Raw genomic sequence first — 20,965 nt, 5'->3', positions numbered from 1 at the left:
TAAAACAGCATATTATTATAATACATTTATCATGTGACTCTGCTATTAAAAAAACGTTACTACAAACATTTTTAATAAAAATGTTATTTAAAATTTTAATAACATTTTTAAATGTTTATATTAATATATAAAACTATCATTAAAAGTTTTTAGTAAAATAGAATATATGTGAATTGTACTGAATTTTAATAATATATTTTATATTTTAGTAACACTTTTTAGATGTTGCTCAGTGTCAAATGGTAATTGGTCCAAGAGATTGAATTTTAAAGCAAAAGGTTCCAAAGCCAATTTTCAAGCTTACTTGTAATTAAAAAACTATTTTTGTGGGGTGGTGGTGGGTGAATGGGATCATGATTCTTAATTGTCACAACTTATCTCTTGCTTGAGTATGCAAATACTAATTATAACTTCTTCCTTGCAAAAAGTTGTTGAAATTATTTTCCTATGTTAAAGTTTTAAGGAAGTGTTTGGTTAGTTAAAAAAAATTAAACAGTTTTAGTTTTAATTTGTTAAGATTTAAAAAAATTGTTTAGTCTTTAATTTTTCTTTATAATTTTGTTTTTTGTTTTTACTTCCTCGTCCTTCTTCTGTTTTCATCTATAGGCTCATTGTTAGTTTTTTATTACAAGTCATTGAAAGAGTGATGGTGTGGAGGGAATCTGACAAAGCTGTTGCTTCTTACACCCCCATCAAAACACTGAAATTGTTTTCTTGGGCCCTAGGTGATAGGTGCTGATAGAAATTTGATAGGGTGCAGAAAGCAATAACTGATAAGAGACCTTATCATTATTTGTGATTAAGACATACCAAGAAAAACGAAAGTGAGATAAAAACATTTTTTTTATTATTTTAAAACCTTTTACCTTTTTAATATTTAATTAAACAGATTTTTACTTTTTGTTTCTTTTGTTTTCTAAATGAAAACAAATTTTTTAAAGTGCCCTTGAAAAACTTTCAAGAGCTAGGAATACAACTGCAAGGAGTAGACTGTCTTCTTTCACGATGCCAACACTAATTGCAAATATTTTTTTTTTTTCATTTTCCAATATTTTCTCTATAATACTTGGAAAATTTATAAAACATATTTTATCCTTTATCCTAAAACGGTCCTAAAACGAGATATACGAAAATAGTGTAAATTATAGGTAAGGAATAAGTATATTATTTGTTTCTCCTTTCTTTATTTATTTTTATTTTCTTTTAATTAAAATTGATTTGTATTGTTTTTGTTTAGTAACGACAATACTAGACCCATCATGTTTTGACTTATTTCGCATTTGACTCGGTAAAAGGAGGTGGATTGGCTCGTCTTATATGTTCTGGATCTCTCTACGTAACATTAAGCCTACAAGCCTGTAGACCAACCTGTATATAAAATTATTTGTTTTTTATTTTTTTCGTCAAATATATTATGTAAAATATTAGGATACAAGATTTTAATAATATTATTTGTATTTAATTAAATTAATAGAAATAATAAATTTTATAAACTTATTTCTTAAAATAATTAATATTCATTATTTATGTTAGACATGTATATAACTAAAACAATAACAAAAAATAAATTTCAAGTACCTAAAATTGTTAAATAGAATTAGTATATTAATAGATAAATAGCAAGTTATGGACAAATTTGAATACAAATTCACATAATACAGACAACATGTTATGCGAAGCGAGCGAAATGAGCCTAAGTAGGTTTGTAAGAACCGGAATATTTAAAAAAATAATAATAATTATATGAATATATTATAATTTAAATGGATTAGGTGAATAAATGTAATAATTATATAAGTGATTGTTAATTTTTATATGTGGGAGAGCTACCATAAGAATTAAAAAATGGTTATTATATAGTATGTTTTGAGTTATATATTAGTTTGGGGCGCACTGGGCCAGTGGTATGTAAGATCAGGAAAAGTTGTAAAGGGTAAATAAAATATTGTATTTTGATTTATCTGAAAGAGCATGTTTTCACAAGTGTGAGCTAGTGGTCTAGTGTTCCAATATTATCGAGAAAATAAATTAATTAATGGTTTTATTAATCTATTGTTTAATGTGTGAATCAATTGTTATTTGTAAAATTTCTCTGTGTTGTTTTGTATGTAATGGGCAAAGAAAAGCTTGTAGCATGATGGTTCTGGTGTGGGTGTGCATTTCATGGGCAAGGGTTCAAATCTTCCCACTAGAGAGGGTTTGAAAACATGTGAATTAGAAAGTTATGTTTCAAACTTCCAATTTTGAAATAAATATTTTTCAATCATCAAGTTTCTTTTGATCAAGCTTCCTTAGATAGTAGTTTTGATCTTCGGATCTTCTTTGTCTTTTCATAGGTTTTATAGAGAGAACATTGTGTGAATGTCTTCTTTTTCTCTAACGTTCACTTCTGAGTTGTATATAATAGAGTAGGTGAATGCTTGACATAGGTAATTTACACATAGTATAGTAGATATGCATGCAGACATATATATCCTTTTTCTTATCATTTTTGTTGTTTTGAAACGTTGTGCATTTAATGCCCTTTAATGCGCATTCAGAATAACTATAAAGCTTCTGAGTTGTATATGATAGAGTAGGTGAATGCTTGACATAGGTAATCTACAGATAGTATAGTAGATATGCATGCAGACATATATATCCTTTTTCTTATCACTTTTGTTGTTTTGAAACGTTGTGTATTTAATGCCCTTTAATGCGCATTCAGAATAACTATAAAGCTTTTCAAATTTTCTATTACTCAAGCAAGATTTGATCGTTTAAGCATTCTAATAGAGATACCAAATAGTTCATAAAAGTTTCATAGTTAGATGAAAATGTCTTTTGGTACAAGATATTATTTAGCCTATGTAAAGCTTTTCTTAACCGCGCTTTGTTTAGTGTCACAACTGGAATGTGACGGGACGACGAACAAAAAAAGACGGGTTTGAAAAAGAGATTTTGGAGTCGTCACTATAGTATATTCTGGAAAATTATGAAAAAAATCATAAAGGAAGACATGGTATGCGAAAACTGAATTCTAGGTTTGGGAGTCAATTACTCGTAGGAAAGGTATTAGCACCCTACCGTGTCTGCGTGAAGACAATACCCTTAATTAAATACGCGAAAGTGTGGCATGATTTTCAAAATGTTTAACTATCCCTGAAAAGACAACTCTAAAGTAACAAAATATATATTTTAGTTTTTTGGGGTTCGACAAGGATTGACCTTGCTCATACGTATTCTCATTTAGAATAAGAAATCAGGGTTACATAGTTCTTTATGAAACTGTTTGAGAATAATTTTTGAAAATGATTTGGATTTTTGAGGAGTGAACCTGACAAGTATTGACATTGCTCTCACGTATCTCCATTCATAATGAAAAATCAGGGATCACATGGTTCTGGTTGAAAGATTGTTTGTTTGCTCGAAAATGTGGATGATTTAGTTTTTGAAGATATTATATTTTTTGGTATTTTTAGCATGGTTGTGAAAAAGAAAGTAATGCCGAAGCGGGCGGTCACTCAAGTACTCATACCTTTAGAAATATATTTTAATCCCTTTAGAAACAAAAAGTATCGAGCACTAGGACAATACAAACGATCACACAAGTACTCAATCTTTAAAACAATATTATTTTTAATTATTGTTAAAAGAAAGAAAGATATTAAGCACTAGAATGATGCGAACGATTACATGGAGGCTCATACCTTTAAAATGATATTTAAGTATTTTTTTAAATTATTTTTAATAAAGAAAAAAATGTATTAATTCATACCATTATTTAGTTTAGACTGAGGATAACAAGTATTAGGCTTATGCGGACAATTTCATGAGTTAATAGTAAAAAAAAAACAACAACACTACAACCCACCAATGACTTTACCATGTTCACTTCCACACAAACACATTCCATTTCTTTTATATCTCCATCTTCTTTTATTTTAACACAAATTTCAGGAAACAACATTTGACACAATGAAGATGAATATTACATACCAAGTGATCTAAATTCCCACAACAGCCTTCACCAGCTCAACTAGCTTAAGGTGTGCAGTGAGCTGAGGGAAATGGCCAATCATGTCTATAATCTCCAAAGTGGCCACCCCTTTGATCTTCTTCTCCAAGTACTGCCCTATGCCAACTGGAACTGCCATGTCATTGCTTGATTGGATGATGGTGCATGGTATTTCAACCTTCTCAAGCATGTCTCTGTAGTCACTGTAAAACACAGTTTTGGCTAAAGAGAGTGCAACTTCACCACCCATGCTTTTCAAGCAGCTAAGGAATTTCTCAACAGAGGCACCATCATTTTTATCCACTGCAATGGGAGCATAGGCTGAACACCAACTTTCATATTGCAGCTCTACGGTTGAGACCATTTCATCAACGCTTGACCTCTCAAAACCACCCAAGTAATCATCTGTGTTTATATACCTGTGCATGTCATCTCAGCATACTGTTAAAGAAAATCATTTTCCCAAGTAAATACAATAAATTTATGTATACAATATTTGGCTTCTTCAAAATATATATAGAGTTATTATATATGTGTTAATTCTGAAAATAGTAAAATGTAGAAAAGTTTTCGTCTCAAAACTTATGCGATCTTTATTAATAATAAAAAAAAATATTAATAAAAACATGTTGCATTATGTTATTATTATTATTATTAAATTTTAAAAAAATATAGATATTATCATCTTAATTTTTAAAGGAGTTGGCCGGCTAGGAGGCCTGCTTGGTTTATAAAAATGAATATAAATGCCGCAAACTTCCGAATTAGAACTTTTCAAAGTATTGCAACAAAGATTCGAGTCAACGACACATTAGGAAAGCTACACAATACTTTTTTATAATTACTTCTAATGAAAAATAAGAAAAAAAACTCGTCTTCTATAAGTTAAAAATTGACTTACACAAAAAAGTTGAATATAAAAGTATAAAAAAATTATCTAAAAGAGTTTTTGAACTGTTTTTACAATTTTCTCTTAAATTTTCAAGGAGAAAAATAAAAGAATAGCATATATATATAAATTAGTGAGATTGAGATAGGTTTAAATTCATTTTTAGAATTATTGAGAAGATTTATTTTAATAAGAATGATTAAAAACCTAAACTCAATTTACGTATAAATTAAATTTAAAATATAGTTATTAAGATAGTTTGACATTTGTTTTTCAATTAATATTTATATATTATGGCGTGAAATGTTGGGTGCCTCACAAAAGTAAGTTTAACAGCTTTGTTTTAACATTTATTCACCAAAAGGAAGAATTAGTGTTTGAAGGTTAATGCTTTTTAAATAAAAGATGTAGAACAAGATATTTCCTCCTTGATTTCCAAGAGCTGTTTGGATAAACTTATTTGTAATCACTTCTAAGAAAAAAATGAATAGCTTTTATAAAATAAAAATTATCCTATGCATAAATTTAAATCACAGATTTAGAGAAAATACGTAAGAAAGTTTTTATGAAATAATTTAAAAAAAAAAACTATTTTAAAATTAACTACTTAATTCATCTGTCTTCTGTATAAATAAATGTCTTTAAGAAAATATTTTTAAAAGAAAACTACATATTATAAGATATTTAATAATTAGAATACAAATCACGATAGACTTTCATGTAAACACATGGAATAAGTTAGTCACATAAATAAAATCTCCTACAATATTTTGACTAAGGAACTATAAAGACAATTTATTCAAATCACAAAATCTAAAAATTTTATTTAATATTTGAGAGATAAAAGGGAAATTTTCTCCAATCAAAAGAAGACTACAAATGCATTTAAACCAACATATATAATGAATACTAACGTTTCAAGAGTATGGTCTTTAACAATAAAAAAAAAAGAACTAAAATTAAGAAGAAAAAAACAAGTTAATAACATGTTTGAATAGAAGTAGAAGTGACCTAGGAGAAGCAGTAACAAGAATGAGATTATTGAAGAGGTGAGGTCTTTTAATGGAGGCAATGCAACCAATCATAGCAGACATGGAATGTCCAACAAAAGTGACAGAGTTGAGGTCCATCTCATCTATGACAGTGATCAAATCATCAGCATAAGGTTCAAAGGAGGTGTACTTGGCATGCTCATAAAGGCTCTTATCAGTCACAGCCCCAGAAAAAGGCCAATCAAAGAGAACCAGAGAGTAACTTTCTGCCAAAAGGGGAATGATTTTGTGCCATATCGATTGGTCCGTTCCAAACCCATGACACAAAACTATGGTTTCCTTGCCTGACCCTATGCTTCTTGCATTTAAACCTGTTGAAAGCCTCTTTTCTGGTGCCGCCATGATTCAAAATATTGTTCAAAAACTTACCTTGAACTATAGACTGATTTAGCTTCTTGAAGCTGCTTTTGTTACTGCTTATTATGATCTCAATTTATAGTGTTAAATGAACGAAATGTAGAGAATTAAATATAAGAGAATGGAGTGGTTAGAAGTTGTTTGTTTTGTGCAGTTTGTTTCGTTATAGTGTAGCATCATGAAATTTAGAAAAATGATGGAAGCTCGACTTTCATATTTTAAACAAATTATTAAATTAGTGAGACTACTTAATGAGGATGTAACACCCTACGTTATATAACTAACCATACCATAAAATGTAGTATAATAACCAAGATATATATATATATATATATATATATATATATATATATATATATATATATATATTTTGCTTATAATGATAAATTTTTTAAACATCACCATAAATTTAAATGGATATATTCAGAGTGTTTTAACTTCCGTAATATGTTTTTTGGTTTTGAAGAAGATGAAGTATATAAAGATGCAGTGATACACTACACTAAATAAGCATTTTATCTATGGATAATTATTAATGGTCTAATATTTGCTGGTAAATGTTGATTATTGACGGAAAAACCAATTGACTCTACTCTTTCATTTACTGAGGAATATATACGTTAATAACATGTTGGTGTTTTAATTTATCGACAGATTTATGGGTGTCGGTAAGTTCTTCGATGAAATGAGGTCAAAATTTGAGTATTTTCTCTCCTAGAATTACTTTGCATGAAACCCTTTTCTTGGCACTCTTTCTTTAGTTTCTCCGATATCACTCTCTCACTACTCTTCCTTAAGGGTCTGTTCTCTTGAGTGGATTTGAGGGAGTGGATTTGAGGGGATTTGAAGATAATTTTTTTTGTCGTTTTTTTAAGCAAATTTGGAGGTAAATGAGAGTGAATTTGAAAATTAAATTTGTGAGAATTAGTATAGAATTGTATTGACGTGACAAATTAAAAAAAATTATTTTCAAATTCAATCTCATTTACCTCCAAATTTGCTCAAAAAAACGACAAAAAAAATTATCTTCAAATCTTCTCAAATCCATTCCCTCAAATCCACTCAAAAGAACAAGGCCTAAATTCCATAAGTAATTTGGACTTTTGTTGATTACTTCAAGGTACCAGTACTATATTCTTTTGGTTTTAGTTACTATTTGACATGTCTTTAGTGCTACTATTTAAATCTAAATTGTCTTTATATTTGTGCTATGAGGTGTTCATTTCTAATGTTCTTGGGTTTGAGATGCACCGTGCATGATGGCTAGCTTAAGGTTTATGTGAATATGATTTGATTATTTTGAATGTAGTTACACTTACCTAGCATGTTAACAGTTTAGATAACATTATTATATAACACTACATGCTAATTTCAATTGTAATTGTTTGGGAATTTCAGACTTCAAATTCTTTCATTATATTCTTTTAGTTATAAATTTGCATTGTATAAACTCAATACCTTCAAATTATTTACATCCTAACAGGTTTTTAGTAGGTTAAAATAGGTCAATACCTTCGACATGCATTCATATCACTATGTTTTTATCTTCTGCATTCCAAACTGCTATTGTAGGTATACTACTAGAAAAATCGTTCTTATATACAGTCAAAATTCGTATGTAAGCTCAAAAATCCATATGTAATGATGAATTACATACGGATTACATACAAATGTTACATACAGATATTACATACAGAAATTACAAACAGATATTACATACGGACATTACATGTGGATATTACATACGGAAAAAATATGTATGTAAGCGCACACATATATTACATACAGATAAGTCCGTATGTAACTGTGGTTGCAGATTTAAATGTATGACCTGGTGCAAAGATCCCACATACTTGTAAAATCAGTTCAATCATACAAATGCAAACATTTTAAAGATGCACAATACACTCATACATTCATATATTGATGGAATAATAATAGTCTTCATACATAATAATTTGTTGGATCCATACATAATAGTCTTCCATGATATCTAACAAGTTACTAATAATATCAAATGTCTGAAATTCCTAATACTAATAATCCTTATAAGGATTTTCTGGATCTTGAAGTTGATCTTCTTGTTGGTCTTCATAATTGTGTTGGGGCTGATTTGTTGGTTTGTCGTTGGGAGGATACTTTGTGTAGCCGTGGCTGCCGACGGTGGAAGATATTGCCTTATAGCACCAATAAAAGTTTGGAATTGTGAAGTGATATGTCTTATTTGTTCCTCACTACTAGTTAGTCGCGACTCACTATTTGCCAGTCACGACTCACTCTAGGCTAGTCTGATTTGTAGTTCATTAAACTCCTCCGCATTAACTTGTTGACTAGAAGATGATTGTGTCTCCTGCAAGTAGCTATCGACACATTAATCTTGATAATCCATATGTCCAATCCTATAAACCTGTCTCTTGTACCTTCCACCAGTTGCTTGTAACCAACATCTATTCCTTAGCTTTTCCTGCTCAATAGGATCTAAGGGGCTGGTTTCTAACACACCAATGGATGCAGTCTCTCACAGGGCTTGAGAAAATCTACTTTGAAATTCTTCTTGTTCAAATAATAAATGTTTGCATTAATAAGATATAGTAAATAATTATTAACAGGTGAAATGTAATACAAGTTGTAGAAACTAACATGTGTCTGCCTAGATCTATTATCTACAAATTCTCCAGTTGAACGCCGAATATGTGTTTGTTGAAATATTTCATCAAAATGGACGGATCGACCGAGCTCCTGTGATTGCAAACAAATAAATATGTCAAGTAAAGAAGGGTATGGCTTGTTTTAAAAGGAATTCATCTTATATATAAAGAAATCTAACCAAGCGAATAGCGTGGTCATGCACGGTAATAGAACCTCCAGTATGCAAACACCCTCCCTTTTCTGATTCATGGTTGTTTTTTTTTTTTGTATCACACTTTTCTCGATATGTTGGCATATTCCATTTCTCCAACAAACTGGTCCATACTGTATCTCCCGTCCAATGTGGCTTTTTATCTTCTCTTCGTGCCTCTTTAAACATCTCTGAGAGTCTGTGAGATGCTTTGGAGTGAAAAATTTTTAGAACTCTTTGCTCATCCTCAGGCCTCCATGACACCTTTTTCTATGATTACAATGTTGCAGTTGGAATTTTTTAAATCAAATGTATGGAAATGAAAAAGAAATAAAGTACTTTGATATGCTAAATAAGCAAAAGACATTGCATTCAGATATCATTGTACAAAACATTCATTTCAATATAATACAATATCTAATCATAATCATTATTTGAAGTAGAATCTCATACAAAATATATGTTCGTGTTGAATGTACATGATCAAGTTTTCATCGTCAAACATAATTGAATATATGTTCGTGTTGAATCGTGTTTTCTCTTTGGACTGCAAGTCATGAATGATGGTTGTCATTCATATGTTCCAGTAAATTACCTCACTAACAGGAGTGCATTAAATCATTAAAATACAATACACGTTACGATAAAGTATTAAATGAACGATATATGTAGTCAGTGCTCTACTGTTCAGAACTTTTAAATGGTCAATGTTATCTTTTTGAATAATTGTAAGAATAATATGACATTTTTACTGTAGTAGAACTTATACATTAATATAGAAAAGTAAAAAAGAAGTGGAAAAGAGACTAATATTAAATATTTTTAAAATGTCATCAATTTCGTAAAAGTTCATAAACGAAAATCAAGAATCTGTGTGCAAGAAATGATACACAATTAATATTGAAAAGAAAGGTGAAAGAGAGAGGATGAAAAGGAGTAAAGATAATGATATACAAAAGGGAATATGTTGATTCTGTAATGAAACATTATACACTATAATGATGTAATATAGACCTCTAGGAATATATATACTAATTATAGTTTATGTGCAAGGACTTGGAAGCCTTGTAGAATCACTTCTACGAAAATCTAATGTTGATCTTAATGTATGTTTTCAACATCCTTTCTAGATTTAGTAGTTTAACTCTTGCTAGAAAAGGCTGTAGAGAAAGTGTCATTTAATTCAACAAATATTATAAAATATATGTTTGTCTTCTGAGTAGTTTCTGAAGATGATGTTTAAAAGAAGAGTTAAATTCTGTTTGGTCCTATAATTCAACAAACATTATAAGCCTTGCTTACTACTTGGTTGAGAAATTTGATTGTAAGTTCTTGACACAGGATTACAGGCCCTAAGATGGAACACCCCTTTCCTATTTCCACTCTCATTGTTGCCTCCCACCCTGTATTATAATTGTTGCAAACTTGCAAGGAAGTTTTGACAACCTAGATAAAGAATAACATGTTTTTATCGAGGTGCAATGTTCCATTGGTGTACTGTTTTTTCATGGTTTATTATCTTTTAAGTGCTCAATTTGACTACCCTTTCACTAACATTTTTTTAACTACAGCTATGTGGAGTTAGAAGTGATGTCAAAACTCTAATAATGGGACTGATTACAAGACTGCTAGTTCTGGATGAGTTTCTAGGAAAGAGGTGGTTCTGGATGTGTATTGAGAAAGATGATTACGAGAGAAAAGTTACTAAAAGACAAGCATAATTGTCTATGATTGAGTAATACCTATAGGAGTATCAAATGCAGGTAACAATCTCCTGGCAAGATCTTCAGCTAAGTTTAGTAACTGGTTATCATATGATGGAACTCTCATGCCTTGCAGACAACATATGTGAACATAATAGTTGAAGACTATATATAGAGTAATATGTACAAATATATTATAATATGAATTAGTAGGAAAAATGAGTCATGACATGAGATGCAAAATCAGAATGCAGGAAATGGATAATATTACAGCACCAACAATCAAGTCTATTCCCATCAAATGGGTAAGCTACATAGAAATCTATAACTATATTCTCAATCGTGAATCATGTCTATAAACAAACCAATGACCTCTAAAACCTCTCAATGTTAACTGTATATGTATATACCTTCCATCTGATCTACTCTTTTTATTAGAGCATCTACAGTTCTTCTCCAAACATATACAGACCACATATGACTCCAACACTAATCCCAAACACTCTCACTTATCGTTAACACTTCTTTTACCTCAAGATTCCAAATTCTATGATAAAATCTATTAATATTTAATAAGTAACAAATTAATTACTTTCACATGAAGAAAGTAGAAAGAATATAATAATCCAGGGTTAAAATTACTAGACCAATCTAATAAAAAATCTTTATCAAAATAAATATCCTGAAAGCAGTTGGCAATATCAGAAGAGCAAAGTAAATATTTATCAGAGTTGATATCCAACTTAAAATCAAAGGTGAGAAAGCAAAGCATAACCTCATCATATCCTTCTATAGAAGGTTCCTATCAATGACATCCAACTGAGAACAACATCAACCTAAGGTGTCCATACCATTAACTTTTAAAATTTTACAAAATGTAAGATAAGAATGAATTGTAAATGCAGTCATGTGTATTGTACAAAAATTGACACACTAACCGTAGCATAATCAGAGGTAATAAGATGAGCCGAAAGTAATCCTCCGAGAACTCTGATAGTGGTCTCAAACACAGAAACAATTTTATTCTGCAAAAATTGAAATAAATCATGAGCAAATAAAAACATTATATGAAAACTTTATCGTTAAGGGCAATGGCATCTGTTAGCATTTGCCTAAAAAAATAAAGATGGCGTTTGATTGGATGAGGGTGAATACTCACTATATCAAACCGAAGATTTTTACCAAGCCAATCAACAAAGGTGGCAAAGCGTTGACAGTCATCAAGTAATGCCAAAGTGTCTAAGGAATCAATCTGATATGATAAAGCCTCAATCGATGCCTGGTCACAATCCAACACGTCTTGCTAACCAAACCAAAAATGGGCCAATTAAAAAAATATAACACACATTAGGGTTCGAGTGTTTAACCCACACAAATTACAACGAAAATGAAGGATGCGAAGTATCACTTACCAAATGAAGGTCTCAACGTCAACCTAACCAACAACGCAACAAAGACTCACACAGAACCATGGAGGCCGAACAAAATTGTTTGGTGACTGAGATTGTTTCGTCAACGAGATTCTTTGGTGTTGGAGACAAGATGGGGAAAAACCTTTGAACAGGGACGAGGGTTTGAGAAAAGAGAGGTCGAGTGACGGTTCGAAAGAACAACGTTGGAACTAGGGCTCGAGAGAACAACGCTGGAGCTAGGGTTCGACAGAAGAAAGGTGGAGTTAGGGCTAGACAGAGAAGAGGTGGAGTGAAGGTTCGGGAGATGAGAGGTGGACTGAAGGATGGACGACACAGAGGTGGAGTTAGGCTCGAGATAGGAGAAGTGAAGTGAAGCTTCGAGAGATGAAGGCTATGAGAAACGAGAGCTCGAGTGAGGGTTTCAGTAAAAGGGGCTTAACCTAAATTCAATTTCTTTTAAAAATGATTTTCTAGATCTGTATTTAATATCGGTAGATAACAATTGTTTTTGGTTACATACAGATTCTAGAAAGTACATACAAATACTTTCCTTAGGTAACTTTCGCGCAATCACGCACATACGTTATATAGAAATTTTACAAAGAGATTATTACATACGGATAACCCGTATGTAAATCATTTTTCAGTATTCGTATGTAATATTCGTATGTAATGATTACATTATATACGAATCATTATCCGTATGTAATAATCCGTATGTATTATAAAAACTGTAGAGTATTATGTTTTTAACATAATAGTTAGTAGCATGTGTTAATGAAAAAAAGCCATGTACCACTGAATAGGTTAACATGAGGGCCTCATTTGGTCGATCTCCTTACACAAATAAAACGGCATTACATTTGGACCTATAAAACCCTTTACCAGTTAGATTTTTTAGTGCAAATCCATGTGCATGTGTCATCAACCCATGTCATTTTAATAGCCAACTGTAAATAAAGTGAATAATATATATAAAGACTAATAATGAAAAGAAGTCAGGAATAAAAGGGAGGGGGTTAATTAATAATGCACAAATTAATGTGTCGCAATCGGAATCGCGACGGGACGACAATCCAAAAAAAAAAGGGGTTTTAGAAAAAGAGATTTGGAGTCATCACCATAGTTTATTCTGGAAAACTAAAGAAAAACCATAAAATGATAAGACACGGTCCACGAAAACCAGATTCTGGGTTCGGGAGTCGATTACGCATAGGGAAGGTATCAGCACCCTACAACGCCTGCTCGAAGGCAGTACCTTTAATTAGATGCGCGAAAATGATGTGGTTTAAAAAATGTTTAACTATCCTCTAAAATAAATCTCTAAAGAAACAAAATATATTTTTTTAGATTTTTGGGAAGTGAACCTGACAAGGACTAGCCTTGCTCCTACGTATCTCCACTTTTGATGGAGAATCAAGGATCACGTAGTTTTGGCGGAAAGATTGTTTGTTTGTTTGAAAGTGTTGATGTTTTTAGCTTTTGAAGATTTTATATATTTGTTTTTGATATTTTCGAGAAATAGAAGGTAATGAGTACTAGGCCGACGCGGACGGTCACACGAGTACTCATACCTTTAGAATGGTATTTAAATATTTTTAATTATTTTTTAAAAGAGAAATAACGATATTAAGCACTAGGACGATGCGAACGATAACACAAACACTCATACCGTTATCTACTTATTTAGGAGGACTTGAGAGTATTGAGTGCTAGGCTGATGCGGACGATCCCATGAACACTCATACCATTATTTAATTTTTTAGATTAAAGATATTAAGTACTAGGCTGATGCGGATGATCGCACGAGTACTTATATCATTATTTAATTATTTAAATAAGAGAGAAAGGTATTAAACACTAGGACGATACGGACGATCACACGAGTGTTCAACCTTTAAAAAATATTTTGTTATTTTTATTAAAAGAAAGAGAAAAATGTTTTTAGCACAAGGACAACGCGAACGGTCACACGTGTGCTTAACCTTTAAAACATATTTTTGTTATTTTTTATAAGAAAGAGAAAAGGTTTCTAGCACAAGGACGACGCGAGCGGTCACACGTGTGCTTAACCTTTAAAACATACTTTTGTTATTTTTTATAAGAAAGAGAAAAGGTTTCTAGCACAAGGACGACGCGAGCGGTCACACGTGTGCTTAACCTTTAAAACATTATTTTTGTTATTATTTTTTATATCTATTTTCTCCTCTCTCTTTTTGTGTTTAGAGTGCAGCAAATAAACCAAGCCCAATAAATAAATAAAAATAAAACACCAGATATAGGAGTGGGGGTTATCATACAAGGGGTTACATACAGTAAAAACTAATAACCAAACAAATAATAATAAAAATAGAGAAACAAAAGCATAAAAATAAAGCAAGAGAACAGCCCAACAAGAATAGGGGTGCAGAGATAAAAACGAGAGGTGCGGAGTAAAATTGAGGCTCTTTAGTTTGGGCCAAAACCCTTTTTCTCCAACTTTGTATCTGTCAGGGGTGTAAGGATGAAACTGGAGGTGCATCCCGAAATAGTGTGCTCAAGTCCAATTCTTTTCTTATTTTTGTTTGCAGAAATGCTTCAGCCCAAATGGAAGGGGGTGTAAATAGGAACTGCTTCTCAGTAGGAAGAAAAAGGAAGCAACCCACACCAGGCCTAAGGCCTCTTAATCAGAAAACCATTAGGGGTTTCCCCAACTTCAATCTCATTTTTCCGTTCACAGTCAACACATCAGAGATCTAGGATTTCTTTCTCTGATCGAACCAGCCACCGCGCCACTTCTTCTTCGAACCAGCCACCGCAACACCACCCTCGACCGGTCTCGGCATCGGCGGCGACCTCAGGCGCCACCGGAACCACTACCGACCGCGGCGCCACTGCCTTCTCTCTCTCGTCTCCCCTCGAAAACGGTAACCCAGGGAGGGGTTCGCCTCCACCAGCTTACGCACACGGGCCGTCGCCTCCATCGAAACCGCCCACTGCGAGTCGCGGCCGATGCCACCAAGCTAGGGCCGCCGCTCTCCGTCGAGATCATCGCCGGCCCCGGAATCAGACTTCCTTCTTCCTCCAATATTCGCGGGCGAGAGAGACGGTTCTTTCCTTCGTGAATCGCCGGTCGGCGCGAGCTTGGCCACCACGCCTGCCAGGGCTCCACTAGCGTTACCGGTCTTCGCCAGGGTTGCCTCCGGTCATCACGTTGACGTCCTCTTTCCTTCTTCGCTCCCAAGCCCAAGCCTCCATCCGATTGACAGCCGCGAGCCACGGTCGTTGCTAGAGTCGTCGCCAGTTGAGGCGAAAGCTCTCCACTTCCGTTACTCTTCAATTCCTAGTCACCGTCACCAGCGTGCATGACTCCTTTCTCCCTCTTTTCTATCGGGGCCGCCGTTGCCAATGAAAATATTTGGGGTTTCAGGATTTTTGATCTGATACTGTGATGTGTTTATGGTTTTTGTTTTGTGCGTATCTATTGCTTAGGGGTTCAAATCCTTTGCTGGTGATGATGATTGGAAATGAAGGGAGGCTTGAAGGCTTAGTCCCCTGGTCTGTGAAAATTGGGAGTGGAAGGAAAAGGTGAATGGAAGGGTGTTGGTAGTAGCCGTGAGTGTCGGTGTCAATTTGACCCATGACCCTGGGGCTAGCTCTAACCCACTCTTAAAAAAGGTCCCTCTTAAGAAGCCCCTCAAATGGGGGCCAAAAAAAAGCCCCAACCCCCAAAGCCCCCTCTCAAAGGGGTTAAGGTAAGGGTTAAGGAGGGTTTAGCCCACTAAATTTTTTTTGGAAACTAAACTTCAACATTCTTAATAGTAACTATTAAAAGTACTAAATTTTATATTTATGTAATTGATTTCTTATTTCAAATTATTAAATAAAACTAATTAATTATAGTATAATAGAATATTTAATATTCAAAATAACCACTTTTTTAAATAATTAAAAACAATTGCAAACCACACACTTAATTTTATACAACTAAATAGTATTACAAATTTATTTTAGTGAAATATTATAAAAATGCTTTATTTTGTTTTCAATTTTAATTAAATTATGTCTTATGTTGCAGACACCAATTATTAGAAAATTATATATAATTAGTAATATCAAAATAACCCCAAAGAGAGATAATAACATATTAATTTGATTTAATATTTTCACTACTTTTACAGTTCTTAAAAGGAATCACTATTTTTTCTCTCTGATAATCTTTTCTCAAAATCACCATAAGATATATTATAAAAAGAAAGTTAATTTCTTAATATAAAAAAAATGAAAATTTTAAATAGACCTAAAGTACTAAAGAATGACAAATGTTATAGTGTTTCAATTATTTAACTAACACATTAAATAATTTATTTTTAACTTTCAATTAGAACACATAACATAAATGTATGTTTATGTTTATATTTATGTTTATGACATTTAAAATGTAAACATTTTGAGTGAGCAGTACGACGAGATTAAATTCTATGGGAGAATACAACTTCAGTCTGCACAAGGTTTATGAGTTTTTTCTTTTTATTTATTATTTTTGTTATGAACATGATTTGTTGAGTATAAAATGAAAAAGAAAATCATTTATATTTAATTTCTTTTTCAATAACTTTCTAAGAAAATAAAGAAGCCTATTTTTTTTTAAATTAAGAGCTTCAATTAGAGAAAATCTTCTCTTAAATTTCAATTAGGATAATTTTAGATAAAAAGTTAATTTCTTACTTATAACTTAAAAAAAAGTGAAATTAAATATTTAAATTTCAAATTTATAAAATGATCCTTTAATTATATACTTAGAGAATCTAACTCAATAAATATTGTCATTTTGCTTTTGCTTCTTGATTGTAGAACTCTCCTCTTATAAAAATTTCAATTTATTTTTTATAGTAACTATTTTTGTAACAAATTAGGAGTTAATTATATTTTTTCTTGTATTCAAAATGAACATTTTTTCTAAAAAAAAGGTCCATGGGTTGGCCCTAGCCCACAGGACTTTTGAAGATATTTTGGTCCTGTGGGCTTTTTCTACGAGGGGCTTTTTGGCCCTGTGGATTTTTTTGGCCCCAACCCACATTGGTTAGGGCCAAACCATGTAAGGAGGGCCAAATTGACAAGTCTAGATATGGCCATGGGTGAATCTGGATGGTGAAGGGAGTATCTGACGAATGAATGGAGGCATCAATGGTGTTTTTTGAGCGATGATAGGTGTAGTGGATGATGGGTTATGTTTGTTGGGGTGTTGGAAAGGGATGAAGATGATGGGCCGTGGTCATGAGGTGTTGGAGATGAGAATGAAGAGGAAAGGGATGAAGATGATGGGAATGGAGAGAGCGGTCCCTCTCTTCAGTGAGGGTGAATGATGGAAATCATACTAGTGTGTGCAGCCAATTCGGAATCAAAGGGGAAATGTGGTTGGGGTCGTTCAGGGTCAGAGGAGTAGAGGAGTGGAGAGCAAAAAAAAAAAGAGCGTGAGTGTCAGTGTCAGTGTGCGTGAACGATGATGGTGCGACTTGTACGCTTTTCGTTTTTTTTTCTCTTTGCTTTCTTTTTAAAATAGTCATAGAAAATCAAATCAAATAATAAAAAAAGAAATAAAAAATAGTAAAAACCAGAATCAAAATCATAAAAAACATAAAATAAAATAAAATAAGATAAAATAAAAAAAGACCTATATTATTTAATTACCGGACGAAATTGGGTGTTGACATAATATTAAAGTAGTAGAATGACCAAGTTTGAGATTACCTGCAAGTGAGATTTAACATGTGCTAAAAGGAGATCATTTACATCCATTAGCTTAAGAATTGATTAAGGTGTACCCCTTATCCCAAATTAGCAAGTAAATAGAGTGCTTAGAAGAAATAACTCTTGAAGTCAAAACATTCATTGTGTGATATCATCCATAATAGAAAATGAATATATAGGAGGAGGTATATTTTTATCACTCTCAACTAATGAAAAACACTTAACATGAATGAAAAGTGTTGCAATTAAGGATAATGAAAGTGTGATTAGGAGTGATCCTTTTATACCAATAATTGAAACTTTAAAAGCTTAGTTTATTTGAGTTTAAGGCACCAAGATGAAGTTAAAGGTACTACCAACCTCGCTTAACAGGTATGAAAGACATGGTTGTGAGGCTTGGAAGCAAGTTTGGTGTCCCTATTAAGCATATTGATGCAGTTCTGGAAATGAAATGAAGCATCATAAGTTGATTCCAATTGCAATTCCTCCTCAATAGATAGCTCTAGCATGGTTTCATGAGTTTCGTTTTTTCCAACTGTTGCTTTTATTGATTCTATCCTTATGTTGGGCATTTTCGTGCCTTCCAAATGCTTCGAAAGTCCCAATTTCTTTCAAACAATCTGAATCCCTAATGATTTAGTAGAACATGTGTTGGTGAAAAATTAAAGGTTATGTTTGTGTTCAATATCCCAATTAAACAAAGGTGAGGCTTCCAATTGTGTATTGTAAGATGACAACTATAAAGCAATGTCATATAGATGTTCAATAGCTTTGTCTAGCATGGTTTTATGAGCTCTTTTTTTCCAACTACTTTTATTATGCAATTTCAATTTTGTTTCTTATTTTGGGTTGGTTGCACATTGTTTTTGTTGTTTTGAGTTGTATGGAAGTGTTTTGAGAGTCTTTAACTAGTGTTATCAAATTTGAGCTATAGTAGTTGTTGTTTTAGTTTTTTTTTTCAGTTTTTGGTTGTTTTCAGTAGGTATGACAGTTTGTGACTTATTTTATAATGTGCAGCATCAATTTCATCTGGATTTGGTTTTGTTTTTGTATTTTGGTTTGAAGTTGCTTACATTTGTGAAAGTCTTAGTTGAGTGAAGAGTTGAGGTACTTCCATTTCTTTTCGTAATTGTTCCATTTGTGTTACTGATTATTGTTGGGGTTTAGCTAGTTGGCTAAGAATTGGGGAATATAGAAAAGGTTGAAGTATATGTTCTGCTTCATGTTTCTATAAGGCCTGATTAACTCTTGTGATTAGGGTTGTTTTGGTATTTTGTGCAACTCTATAGTTTCTACCCTCTACATCTGTATGTTTTGTCCAAGAATATTTGTAAAATTGCTTTTGCATACACATACATTATTTCAAGAATGTGATTATAAGTATGTGTTTAAGAATGGTTGAATATTGATTGACCTAATAAAAAAGGTCACGTGTAATGATTACAATTTAAGCTCATGAATGACTTGAGTTTGATAAGAGTTATGTCATTAGTACAAATTTGGTTGTAACTAATAAGAGCCCAATAATTTGGTGATACAACTACTATATTGATCTTATTCGTTTCTTATCATGATAAAATTGGTCCTTATATAGTAATGCAATGATAAAATTTAGCTGTAGATAATCTGTTTAATTAACATTACGAAATTATTTGTCTAAAAATGTGATTAAGATAAGTTTAGACTAGAAAATGGAACAAGAAATATTGGATCAGTCCATGTTCTCATGGAATTGTTTGAATAGGGTATGTTTGGTATGTCTTGGGTATAAATTAGATCCCCTCACCTATAACAATGATAGTTTGGTATACTTAATTAGATACTACCTGTTTTCCATATTTTGCATATTTTTCTTCTTGAGCATAATTTTGTCATTGTTTTCTAGTTTTTCTCTCTTTTTCACTAATTTGCAAACTATTTTGATAACCAAGTCAGTCACATATGCCTTTCTCACTTGAGCTTCCCCATACTTCAACTCAACAATGTCCTATAACACAACCTAATTCACCTCACAACTCTAAATAAAATGTCAAAACAGGCTGGAATGTAGGTGCAAAGGAAAATTTGGTCATAGAAGGCTATATTTGGCCAATGACTTAATTGTAAGTACTAAATGCCTTGAATTCACTTTAAGACATTGGTTCTATAGAATAAAATTCACCTTAATTCATCATCCTAAGTTTGTTGTTAAATAACAGGGGTGATGATACATACACAATGTGACTTAATTTTGATTTGACTTTCATTCTTGCTCTACCCCAAGTTCCCCTACTAGTACAAGGTTGTTATGCATAAGTTTTTCCTCCTTTGGCTTTTGAACATGGTTGAAGTTCCCAACCATCGTGGGTAGATGTATGACCATTGTTATAGCGGTAGGAGAAGATTGAAGGAAACTTTTGTCGAAGGATTTTTAGAATTTGTCCAGACCGCTCGACGTTATAAATATTATGCTTTTGAAGGAGGGATTAGATATCCAAGCATCAAGTGCGAATATATAAGAATTTTGAAAGATGAAGTGGTAAAAGTTCACCTATACCAAAAAGGTTTTGTGCCAAATTACAAGATTTGGACATTTCATGGTGAAGAAATTCCTTCTACACCCACGACTCGTGAAAGTTGGCAACCCTCAGGTTCGAACAACTTTGTAGAGACCTCTAAGATGGATCAATTTATGCATATGCAAGAGATGATCAATAATGCTCTTAGTCGACATGGTGAACAACAACAAACAAACCATAGTCGTGATGAAGAGTCTCCAAATGAAGCCATTTAGAGGTTTTACAATTCATTGGCAAAGGAAAATGAGCCTATATTTCAATGGTCAACAAAGTCAAAATTGTCAATCTACATTTTCAATTAAGCATTGGACTTCATTTCAAGAATCTTTTAATATTTGACACCACCTAATCATTCTTTGGCAAAACATTATTATGGCCAAGAGATGTGTTTCTAAGTTGGGATGAGAAGCGAAGAAGATTGATTGTTG

The 20,965-nt window shown here is 32.4% G+C and overlaps 2 protein-coding genes across 2 annotated transcripts; both read right to left on the bottom strand.

The window, feature by feature from the left end:
• Positions 1–3,835: 3,835 nt before the first annotated feature.
• LOC108319770 (strigolactone esterase D14) lies at positions 3,836–6,374 on the bottom strand. The gene is made up of 2 exons (XM_017551012.2): positions 5,898–6,374; positions 3,836–4,416 (listed from the first exon to the last, which is right to left on the bottom strand). Exons 1-2 carry the CDS (start codon positions 6,278–6,280, stop codon positions 3,987–3,989), a joined length of 813 nt encoding a protein of 270 aa, XP_017406501.1. The 5' UTR covers positions 6,281–6,374; the 3' UTR covers positions 3,836–3,986.
• Positions 6,375–8,193: 1,819 nt separating this feature from the next.
• LOC108319769 (uncharacterized) lies at positions 8,194–18,551 on the bottom strand. Its single transcript, XM_052879152.1, has 5 exons — positions 18,363–18,551; positions 11,997–12,140; positions 11,776–11,862; positions 9,123–9,404; positions 8,194–9,034 (listed from the first exon to the last, which is right to left on the bottom strand). Exons 1-5 carry the CDS (start codon positions 18,549–18,551, stop codon positions 8,789–8,791), a joined length of 948 nt encoding a protein of 315 aa, XP_052735112.1. The 3' UTR covers positions 8,194–8,788.
• Between the last annotated feature and the right edge of the window lie 2,414 nt (positions 18,552–20,965).

This window comes from Vigna angularis, chromosome 6 (genome assembly GCF_016808095.1).
Source record: "Vigna angularis cultivar LongXiaoDou No.4 chromosome 6, ASM1680809v1, whole genome shotgun sequence".
In the NCBI taxonomy this organism is placed as follows: domain Eukaryota; kingdom Viridiplantae; phylum Streptophyta; class Magnoliopsida; order Fabales; family Fabaceae; genus Vigna; species Vigna angularis.
The sequence above is the reverse complement of the archived record's forward strand: the minus strand, read 5'-3'. Positions and strand labels throughout refer to the sequence as shown.